Source organism: Carassius gibelio, chromosome A12, assembly GCF_023724105.1.
Source record: "Carassius gibelio isolate Cgi1373 ecotype wild population from Czech Republic chromosome A12, carGib1.2-hapl.c, whole genome shotgun sequence".
NCBI lineage: Eukaryota > Metazoa > Chordata > Actinopteri > Cypriniformes > Cyprinidae > Carassius > Carassius gibelio.
Genome location: NC_068382.1, coordinates 3274226 through 3286583, shown reverse-complemented (window position 1 = coordinate 3286583; position 12358 = coordinate 3274226). Strand labels below are relative to the sequence as shown.

Here is a 12358-nt window from a genome sequence, read left to right as displayed (position 1 = left end):
TTTCGGTTAAACGGCCCCATAGGCGGGCCTTAGCCAATGAAAGCTGCCATAAATTCCAGACCTACAGTCGTCAGTCTGAAGGTCTGGCTATGCGAGACTACACACACAGTGTCTGTCGTTTGCTCCTCCCGGCACACTGGCAACATAACAGCAAAGTAATGACATCATCAAAAAGGTTTTTGATGATTATAGAGAATCTCTGAAACTCTGATTAAGGTTGTTGCATGATTGACAGTTGTTTTTTTAAATTATTTCATGATCTCAATTTTGTTTCCAGTGTCAAAAATGTAATTTTACCTGCAAAGTGGCTATGCTACATGGATTAAATCTAGATTAATGTCTGCCAGAAAGTCAAATCACATTTGTTTAAAGCATGTTTCAGTGTTTTGTAGTTACAGTGGAATAAACTGTTAGTTACCTGCTTGTAACATAAAAGCTAAGGTCATAGTGAAATTACATAATCAACTTGAAAGGTAAATTAAGTTACTCCAAGTAGCTACAAATATCAACTTTTTAAAAGCCTACCGTGATTTCTGTCATCAGATTCGATTTCAGCCATTCCTGGACCCCCTCAAGGTTCAGGTCAACTGCCACCAATCCCAGCTTCCCCCTGCGTTTGATCAGCTGATCTGGCTTCACAACCAGCCTCTGCATGAAGTGATCGACAAATATATTACACTGAAAACAATGCAGTATTACGATCAGAAAACCAAGACATATACTCACTTCTGTTAGCAGCCACGGATGGTCCTGCGTAAGGCGGGCCCAGTCGGTGTCTGCAGTGACGGTAGCACAGCAGAAACGGTTTTGCACGGCTGCTGTGGTGCAGATGTATTTATACAGGAACTCTTTTCCTGTCTGCTCAGTAATGGCCTTAGCAGACATCACAGCCGAGAACACTGCCTATAGAAAGACAGAAAAAAATCAGGTCTTCAACAAACTGATTTCAGTTAGAATGGCCCAGCCATTAGCATCACTTGAGCATGATTGTGAAGTCTGTGAGACTATTGGCTATATATATGAGACTTTAAATATAACTCATTTATCAAGTGAATGGTAAAGGCCCACAAACATGATTAACAGTTTTACAGTACATGTCATGTTTATTACACAGATTAATTATTTTCATATTATATAAAGGTAATTATAACATGATTGACAGCACAAAGACACTGACCAAAGAGGCCATAAGATGACAGTCCTCTAATCAGTCCCACCATGGATTTAAAAAAATTTTCTTGCGATAAAATATTAATTGATTTCGTGCTAGTAATTTCCTGAAATTTGGGGGATTTTTTTTTTAATAATGAGGATACCACATTTACCATATTATGTATGACACCAGATGCACAAGTCATATATGACAGAAAATGCAGAAAGCTTGTTTATTTTTGTTCATAAGCCAGATCTGACACACAATTTTTAAACATCCTTATTTTTGCTACATACTATCACTTGCAGATGTATCGTATATTCTAAATGAGATATAATTAATTAATGAATATCTATTTCACACAATTGTCCATCTTAGTTAATAAATATAGACTACTCTTGTCGACAGTCATGTTAATTCTTTGGATGCTACATAACTTTTATTTTCTTAATAAAACATTAATTGGACCAATAAATATTTAAAATAAAACACGCCAGAAGCCAACTGTTGCTAAAGGAATGAACGAGACTTTCACGTGCATCAGACTGACTCAATATTTCAACATGGCCAATCAATGACATATATATGTCAGCATACTGTATGTTGATCTCCAATCAGAAGAGTCCAATCATGGACCCCGTCATTGTAACAACGTAGACACAATGTAAATAAGAGATTCACTGTGTAGTGTAGACAGCAATGGAACTTATTATAATGGAGATTGTGATGAACTGAGATGAGAAACAGTTTTTTATTGATTATAAAAGGAGTGCTCTTTACACACTTTCTAGGCTATACATAATCCTTTCCAAGTTTGTTTGTTTTCTTGTTATTCATTATTCTGCTCAACTGAAAATATAGGATTATATTTGATACGCATTCATATTTTCATAAAAACTCTGCTTGTAAGATAAATGTATTTTCAGAAATGCTTCCAGATTCATAAAATCTTATTTCACAAAACAGAATTGAGGCAATTGTCTGGAAACACACAAACATAGTCATCCAGATCTATAAATTACTGAAATAAAAGTCCATAGGGTCTAGAAACCAATGTAAATACACACACACACACACACACATATATATATATATTCACACAAATAGCACACTACAGATTCTTTTGGGATGTGCACCATAATAAATACCAAGATAAACTTTGAGCATGTACAAATACTGACACATGAACATGGTAAGCTATCAGAACTATATAATTACATTGTGATAGCATCCGTTGCTGTACCACCATAATACACAACGATGTAGACTTTACACTTATTGGTAGTATATTTTGAATAAAAGCAGCTGCATTATATGTAAAGTCCAAAATAAACCAGTTTAGGGTAGCACCTGAATCTTAGCGGTAATAATCCCAGCTCCTGCAATTGGTTTGTGTTTGTAGTTTTTATAAAAACTACAAACACATAGTTTTTATAATTTAGTAAAATTTTTAGTCATAATGTCGGCTGCCATCTGGAATGAAAGAGTTGGTTACCTACATTAACATTTATAAGGTGAGAGAGTGATAATATGAAGATCTCCTAATAGACAGAGAGTGGCCCGTCACACATTAACAATTAGGAAACCGCTCTACACTGCTAGCGACGCGACAAACACTCCCATTATATTCGACGGAGCTGTCTACACAGAGGACAACCGTCGTCTATAAAGTTCGTCGCGCGTTCAGGAACAGAATTTAGACGTTAACACGGCCCGGCCAAACAATGCCAAACCTTACCGGGCAAAACACACAATGTGACGGTCTTGAGGTTCGGGACTGTCAAACTCGATACAGTTCAGCTGCCGGTGGGTACGCTCTGACTTGGATGCTGATGCTCGGAGTTCTTCTTCTTCTACTTCTTGTTTTAGTTTCCTGGTAGGATACAGACCGTTGTAAATCGTGCATACTGCCACCTACTACATTGGAGTGTGTAATAGTAGGCCTATGCCTACGACAAGGGTTGCCTCGTTGCCTCCTTCAGCGAGGCATAATAAAGGACACCCATTCATGACTTCTACCCATAACCACACCCCTCACCAATGTCACAAAAAATTTGCTCAATAATAACCCATAATAAAACATTCCCAACTATGTAAACTTGCAACAGATTAATTTTGGTATTTTTAATTTAATTATTTATATTTATCTTTTTTTAGAGTTAGATGGTAGAGAGGTAGTTAGTGAGTGGAGATGTATTTTTAGCAGATCCTGAAGATCTGCTCGAACTGAGTTGGACAGGTCATTCCACCAGAAGGGGATCTTTAATTTAAAATTTTGTGACTGTTTTAAAATGCCAAATTATATGTGACATATGATTATTTATTATGTATATATTTATGATTAATATAAATGATGTTAATAAATAGGGTCTTACATTAATTTTAATCTATTCATTCCTCTAATAATGTCTCAAAATATAATAATGTCTACCTAGCTCTGATAATGTATGGAATATTATATTAACAGACTATCCAAATTTTAATAAAACAATATGCACAGATGTTTCTGTCACTTTAAAGGAATGGGTTATCCAAAAATTTCGGTCATAATTTCCCCTCACTGTTCTAAACCTGCATAAAGTTATTTTTTTTCTGTTGAACACACACACACACACACACACACACACAGCAGTGGGCAGCCATTTATGCTGCGGCACCCAGGGACCAGTTGGGGGTTCGGTGCCTTGCTCAAGGGCACTTAAGTCGTGCTATTGCCAGCCCAAGATTCGAACTCACACCTTGTGAGTCATGTGTGTGTGTGTGTGTGTGTGTGCTCTTGTTTTTGTGACATATCAGGACACAACTCTGTATAATGACATGGTTATGACACAGGTATTACAAGGAGAGGGTGTCTTATGAGGACATAAACCATATCCCCATTTTTCAAAACACTTATAAATCATACAGAATGAGTTTTTTTTGAGAAAGTAAAAATGCACAAAGTTTCCTGTGAGGGTTCGGGTTAGGTGTAGGGTTGGTATGATGGAATATACAGTTTGTACAGTATAAAAACCATTACGCCTATGGGATGTCCCCACTTTTTACAAAAACAAACGTGTGTGTGTGTGTGTTCACTTCACATTTTTTGAAAGTTAAGACAAGTGGTGGCACTAGAGAGTTTAATAAGAAACTCAAAATTTGCGATGGTAACTTTTCTCACTGTCCTCTATCAGTGTGACAAATTTCACAACTTTCCTCGCAAGTGGTTCTATGGGCTGCCATAGACATGTGGCGGAAGAAAAAAATCATGCTAATGGATACAATAGGTGCCTACGGACCTTGGCCCCTAATTATAATTCTTACACATTTGTGTTTATAACTTTTAAGAGTATGATTACATATAACATATAACATAATGGATTTTAAAAAACTGGCTTTATATCAATACACCGTTTGACTGTGGTCTCAATTAAGGTTGGAGTATTGCTGAAGGATAAGAGCCTAGACTTTTTAATTATTTTGTGCTTTTATTTAAGTATTATATAAAGGTTAAACTTAACTTCAGCGGATAGAAGAATGAATTAATGATATTTGCAAAGTCTCTTCATTTCATATGGACAGCAACAATTTTTTACAATCATTTTTGCACTAATAACAGAACCTTAATGTCATTTTTCAAAACTCTACATGCAAAACTCAAAACAGTCATTATTTGTAACACAGGCTGTCCAGTGTTAAAAACTTTGCATATTGCGTTCATATCTTTAACCCTTAGGGGACTAAACCCTTTTTGGTCCGTTTTCTCTATTTTTACATTTCGGCTTATAAACCATATGTAATGATGATGGACCACCATGTATTTGGTATCAATGGATTCAGAAGACCCTAAGCTACCATAAGCATGCATGCAATATGTTTATAAAGGAAGTATGAGTGAAAAATTGTACAATAAACTATAGAATTTCAGAAAAGAAAATGAGATTTTTGTCATTTATTACTGAAAATCCTACCTCACACAACAATAGTGAAAAGTGTTTGACCTAAAAATATATTTTTCAAACCCTTTGCTTGACAGAAATGGGTTAATGTTCAATCAAATGTGTAAAGAACAATTAAATAATTAACTTTATTTACAAACAGTCCTAGGCGTTTTTTTTTATTTTTGGGACTAAGCCCTTTTTGGTCTGTTTTCTCTATTTTTATATTGGGCTTATAAATCATATGTAAAGGAGATGGAACACCCTGTGTTTGGTATCTATGGATTCAGAAGACCCTAAGCTACCATAAGCATGCATGTAATGTGTTTATAAAGGAAGTATGAGTGAAAGAAAATGTACAATAAACTAGAGAATTTCAAAAACGAAAATTAGATTTTTGTCATTTATTACTGTAAATCACACAATAAAGAACAGTTTTTGAACAACAACAAAAATATTTTTCAAACTCTTTGCTTGACAGACATGTGTTATTGTTTAATCAAATGTGTAAAGAACAATTAAATAATTAACTTTTTTTTACAAACAGTCCTAGGCATGCCAGTGAGCAAAGCAAGGCCTCTCCAGGAAGTTGCAGAGGGGCACCTGACATGCCCCACACTGCCAGGGGGTCTTGTTGTACACTTTGCTTGCCTTGCAGTGCTCACAGTACTTTCTGACATCTGCAGGCTTGTGTGCAGGTTTTGCTGGGTCCAAGGGAGCAATGGGTAGGGGTGTGTGGTGAGTTGTCCTGTCTGCATCCTCAGTTGTCACCCCTGCAAGTTGAGCACCGAGCTCCTCCATAAAGTCTCTGTGTGTCAGTGGTGTAGTATTTTGCTCTTTACACAGTTCTTTGTGGAGGATGTAGCTGTTGCATGTGGCGATGTCCACAAAGTGCAAGAACATAGTCTTATACCATCTGTGTGCTTTGTGGTGAGCAGAGGTGTACTGGATGAGCTGATCAGACAAGTCAACACCACCCATGTATTTGTTGTATTCCACAACTGGAGTGGGAACTGGAATTCTCACTTTCTCCCAGGTTTCATCTGTCTTTTTTTGCCTTCTCGTGACCTTCTCCGATGTGTAGGCCTGATGGATAGTCGAGCAGATGGACACCTCTCTTGTCTTTGAAGAGCAAGTCATCATCTCGGATCCAACTGATTGTGCCTCTTTGAGATTTTTTGGAGAGGGCATTCACAGTTGATTTAGGGGTGTCCTTCCTCCCCTGTATATATGTACCACAGGCTCTAAAGTGCAGAGAAGACAGGTGTCTGAAGAGTGATAACCACTTCCCAAATGTGGTTTGTCCAGGAGGCCCACAACTGCATCATACGAAAGTCCAAAGCCAGTGGTTAACTTTGCCTTTCCCGTGTACATGGTAAAGCTAGATGTATAACCATTTGAAGAGTCAGCCAAGATAAACAGTTTGAATCCCCACTTAGTCGGTTTGTCCTTTATGTATTGTGTCATTCCTGTTTTGGCTTTTGTCACCACCATCCTCTAATCTATCGCCATTTTTTGGGGGCTGGTAAAAGGACTTGCATGCTGCCATGATTTCGGTCATCAGAGGCTTGAGGCGAAACAGTGGGTCATGGTCTGATGTTCCCTTTTTGCTGTCATTTACAACATCCTCAGCTGGATCGCTCATGTGCACATTTGAGGAAATGGAGAGCCACCTGTCCTTTGGCATCACTTTCTTTGGAAATGGCACTGAAAAAAATGTTTTTTTTGCCTCCAGTAAGCTTTCACTGATCCAAGTTTTAGCAGTCCCATGAAAATCACAAGTGCAAGATATTTTAGGAAGTCTGTGGGAGTGACATCAGTCCATTTGAATTGAAGTCCTTCTGATATCCTCTTTGCAGCTTGCTTATTTGTGTTACTGCATAATTTTCTGATGACATTATTGCTGAAAAAAAGCTGGAACAAATCAAGTGGACTGTACACTTTGGATTTATCGAGTTGCACTCCTGGGGGCCTGGCAAGGGCAAACCTGGGGAGAATGGGTGCCACATCTGGATTGTTTTCAGTTTTCCAGTGTTGTTCATGTGTTGTACGGTGTGGAGAGCGTGATCTTGAGCGGCTCAGCGTGGGCTTCTGAACACTCTCAGTAGAGTGTCTGGGTGTTAGAGTTTCTCTCCTGGGTGGAAGCTGAGGTGGTCTTGCCGGTGTAGATGACGTGCTTGGGTCGTTATCATTACTGAAATAAATGTAAAAGGAGAGAGAAAATACATAATAAAACTGGAAGCTTTTTTTGTGTCAAAATTCAATGTAGAAAAAAATTACTCCTATAAATTCATGTAACCCTATAAACTCCACGGTACACTAAAAACACATTTCACCTGTCTTGACCTGAGCAGTTTACTTAGTTGAGTTAAGTCAGTCTATTGAAACAAATTTCACACCACTCTTGAACTGAGTTTACAGGGAAAGAGTAGGATAGTTAAAAAAAAAAAAAAAAAAACGAAAAAACAAGATTTCTGCTTTATTTTTCGTTTTTAGTTCAGAGACATAAAACGTCTCCGGTTACTATCGTAACCTTGGTTCCCTGAGAGACGGGAATGAGACATTACGTCAGCTAAGACGTATATGGGAACTCTTCCCTTCTCCACTTTCACTGAAATCTTATTGGCTAACGCCAGCTGGGGACAGCTGGCCAATTGACGCGAAGCATGCAAATACTGGCGGGTCAGCGGGCAGTATAAAATGCATGGGCGCGAAAATTACGTCAGAATCACGACTGAATGCTAGCACAGCTGATCAAACAGCGACCACGGCGGCTAACGTAATGTCTCGTTCCTGCCTCTCAGGGAACCGAGGTTACGATAGTAACCGGAGACGTTCCCTCTCGAGGCGGTAACTCAACATTACGTCAGCTAAGACGTATATGGGAACTGTATAAAATCCCGCCGTGAGAGCAGTGAAGATAAGCCCTGAACGTCCGCGTCTTCCAGGACAGCTAGGGTAAGCCGTAGGTGCCTGTAAGGACGACCATGAGCCCCATGAAACGGCTGAGCAGAGTGCTAGTAGCCATCAGCGCGAGATCAGTTGCCGCGCGCAGATCCCTGATGACGTCAGCGCTACTGTGCCGCCGTCTGCCTGAAACACCTAGAGTATTGCCCTGAAGAACAGAAGCTGTCTTCCCTCAGAAGTATAGGCTTTGTTCGTCTAAGGGCCGTGAACTGCACGGCTTGGAAGGCAGGCTGTGGTCCGAACCAAATGCAGAGGGAGACGGGCACAGGTGTGCGGTAATGGTCTCCACGACGGGGGGAGGGTTTCCGCCCCATCCTCGTGTGTGAACATGGCCTGCGTAGCAGAGTGGGTGCGCGCCGATTGGGGTGCAGCCCACGACTTCACCACAAGCTCTTGCATGCCTCAATGCCGTCTGGTAGGAGCTCGACTGGAGGAGCCACGAGTCCAGTTACCTTCCACAGGCTCGTCAGGTGCGTTTTGTAAGTGAGACCCAGCTCTGTGACGGCCTTTCCGAAGACCCTGATGAGCTCCTCCTGGAGGTCTGCAGGGCCCTCTTGGTCGGGGAGGTCTTTTTCAAAACCTTTTCCAACGTCGAAAGCGACATGGAGTCGTTTTCCTCGCCAGCTCGCTGGCGGCAGTGGGCCTCATTCCCACCGTTTTTCGAGCCACTCTGGCCCTGAGGGTGCGCACTGGCAGCTCGGCACAGGGGGCGCACGTGTGGTCCGTGTGAGAAACCCAGGCAGGTCCCACAGAACTGGTGACGGTCCGAATCTAGCATTAGCAGCCATCGGATGCGGAGAGGAAAACAGGGTGAGTAGTCCTCTATTGCAACTTCCACGATGACTTAGATAAGACTTCTAGCGTGAAGAAAGAGATTCTGACGTAATTTTCGCGCCTATTCATTTTATACTCCCCGCTGACCCGCCAGTGTTTGCATGCTTCGCGTCAATTGGCCAGCTGTCCCCAGCTGGCGTTAGCCAATAAGATTTCAGTGAAAGTGGAGAAGGGAAGAGTTCCCATATACGTCTTAGCTGACGTAATGTTGAGTTATCGCCTCGAGAAGGAACGAATAAATTACTTCAAAATTCGTTTTCCACATGTGGGCGGTCCTGAGACGCCCCCTTCCGCCGATTGGTCAAGCAAATCTGAGCATGTGACGCCATCAGTAGCCGCTCAGGTCTGTTCAACAAATTAATAGTCCTCTAACGTTACTATGGCTACCCATTCTTAAACTGTGCAGGGCAGGTCCTGTTGGGCTTTCTTCTGTGCAACTTAACGCGTTTCACAGAAATCTTTACATCAGAAATATTACATATTAGTCTGCCACCAGCCCGTTTTATTTAGCTGTGCGGAGTTAAATCTGTGTGGTGAAGCTGCGCTAGACAGCGCCGAGCGGGAGAGGATCCCTGACCAGTGTTCAGTCAGCAGTCAGAACTTGGTACCGATGATGGTGAAATACATTTTTACTGAAAATGACCTGCGACGCCGCGAATATGATTGACAGGACGATAGCGGAGACAATTAAAAGAGCAATATAACTTCTGTTAACAAAAACATAAATATCTTTTTTTTAATATGACTTTGTCTTTGTTTTAATCAAATAATTGTGAACCACAAACCGAGCCTTTGTTTTAAAGGGCGATTTCCAAATATATTTTATTTATTTGTTATAATATGGGTATTTTATGCCCGTCTTATTAGTTTGATTAGGCTATAGAGCTTGGGAAACTACGTCACTGCGCATTGCATTCTGGGTAGTCGCGGCCATTTTTTGGGACACGCTTATCAGTAAAAGTGAAAGTGACATGATCAAGTGTAAGATTACATATAAAGAAAAACTCAACAAGGAAGCAAAGATGCGGTATTTAGAAAAAAATCAAGACAATCAACAAACTCAATCTGCACGAACACAAAGAGTGGTCGGATGATCTTAGAGAGCTGCCACTCGTAAGCTTCCCCAATGTGTTTTCTTACCTTGTTTGTAGTGTCAGAGCGTACACAAATCTCTCGAGTCTCACCTGCAATTTACAAATGGATGGGTGCAGAACCTACACATTTTCCGCGTCAACGAGGGAGTTACACTGCCCCTTCACTTTTTAATATGCGTTATTGTAAGCTGTACAAATTAACCTCAGTGTGTTATGATGCACAAATAAAGAGATACAGAATTGATCAATTTTGCCATTTATTACTGTAACAGGTGGTATGCAATATGCATAACACTGATAATGCAGGAGATGTGGTTCATGCATAGGTAACATTTAATATAAGTCTATCAAATCGATTAATCACATCCAAAAAAAAGTTGTTTATATAACGTACATTTCTGTATATTTATATATATATAAATGCACATACATACGTGTGTATATATCAGACCAAAGGGACAATCCTTCTTTTCCTTCTTACTGCTGCTAACCAAGCCATGTGACGCCGCTTTGTTAACTCGGAGACCTGAGATCAAGGTGCGGTTTTCCAGTGGGAAAGCTGAAAAATCGCACTCCATTCAAATTATTTTTCCATGCCGGTCATGAGTACGAGTATGGCAGTTAATTACACAACAAGGTTTTACCATTGTAACTTATTTTTTAGCTGTAGAGAGCAAACAAAAGTCTATTATCAATACAATACAATACATACAGCAGCGTCCGTGTCCTAAAGTGCCAGAATGCATTGCGTTGCTGAGGTCATGTTCCCAAACTCTATATACGCAAGTTTTTTTTTTTTTTTTTACTATTTTACTGTTGTTTTTTAATTAACAATATATCATAACAACTTAAAAAGATCAAAATCTACAGAATAGATTAACAAATAACATTGGTGTTGTCATAAGTTAACTAATCAATGGGAAAATTTCCTCACTGACACAACCCTATTCTTAATGTTGGCTACATGTTACAGATTTAATGTTGAGCACATACTATTAAAGGCTTTTTAAATACCATTACACTCGGTTGAAGAGTTAAGAAGGATTTGTTAATTTACTGTAGATTTCCATCTGTCGTTAGTTGGTGACCCGTTGTAATTATAATAGCATGAATAAAAACAAATGCACGTAATAGGCTATCTATGCCAATAGGCAAAACACATCTGCTTTTCCTCTAGATCACTTTACAGTGTGATGGAAATAAACGTTTCTTAAAGCGTGTTGTATATCACCACAGCTTTATTGGCACCCTTTTTATATGTGTTGTATACTGTAGTAGACAATTGTCCTGCAAAATGATGAGGTTTCGTAAAAAAAAAAAAAAAAAAAAAAACGCTGCGAGCAAATGTTGAATTGTGTTTTGAAATTTAAATAAACAACGTAATAGGCTTCAGGCTGTCTGATGAACTCTGTATGAACAAACACCCAGCTTTGCACAGAAACAGCATCTGACCTGGCATTTAGATGTACTTTACACACTGCTTATTGCAGCTCAAAGGAGGCACTGTGGATTTACATAGCAATTTCATTCTAAGAGGCTATTAAATGTGAAGTGACAACATGAAACACTACTTTCAATATATATATAAAAAACACCAGCAGTTGGTGGCAAGTCACCCTGATAATAATTAAATACCAATTTACTCATTTAGGCTCACAATAAGCAGATTACATAATTATACCATGAAAAAAATTATATATATATATATATATGTGTGTGTGTGTGTGTGTGTGTGTGTGTGTGTGTGTGTGTGTGTGTGTGTGTGTGTGTGTGTGTGTGTGTGTGTGTGTGTGTGTGTGTGTGTAAAAGCAGGAAGTCCAGTCCTGGCTGTATAATCAAACAATAAAAACGAGAAACAATGCATGCCATCAAGAACATTTTTTATTCTACAGGAACTTGATCCAGTTCACTTGTTAAAGGATACTCCACTTCAAAATAAATTCTGTCATCATGAAAGGATTATTGGTGCTCCCTTACCCACCCTTTAAGAACTGTATACTGTATATCCATAGAGAGGAAAAAGGCTCAGAAAATCATGGACCCCTCAAATCCAAGCCATCTTCTTGAACTTTTTCCATCTGGTCAGTGCTACAGAGCACTGAACACAAGGACAGAACAGAAAAGTTTCTTTCCCCAGCAAACTACCTCATGAAGAGTTAAATGCTCTCCCCATTGTGCAATAAAAATCCAATACCCTTTATAATTTATTTGATACCACCCATCTTAGTCCATCCCTATCTTACTCTTTTCTTCTTCTTCTGCATTTTGGCTTAATTATTGATTTTGTTTCACAAATTGACAAAACTTAAATGTGTGTTACAGTGACACTAGTTCATATGTGCATGTGGATACGTGTGTTAGGTTGGAAGTGTCTATTTTGCACTCTTGATGTT

General features: G+C 39.4%; 1 protein-coding gene across 2 annotated transcripts in view; it reads right to left on the bottom strand.

The window, feature by feature from the left end:
• The window catches only part of aclyb (ATP citrate lyase b), a 32956-nt gene extending 29859 nt beyond the window's left edge, over positions 1-3097 (bottom strand). Inside the window, exons 1-3 of one of the 2 annotated variants that reach the window (XM_052612157.1) lie at positions 2892-3097; positions 727-903; positions 526-648 (exon numbers count right to left, since the gene is read on the bottom strand). In XM_052612157.1, coding sequence (XP_052468117.1) covers positions 526-648; positions 727-885 — 282 coding nt within the window. In that variant the 5' untranslated portion in view covers positions 886-903; positions 2892-3097. The remainder of the gene's footprint in view (positions 1-525; positions 649-726; positions 904-2891) is intronic. The other variant, XM_052612159.1, reaches the window with a different exon arrangement.
• Between the last annotated feature and the right edge of the window lie 9261 nt (positions 3098-12358).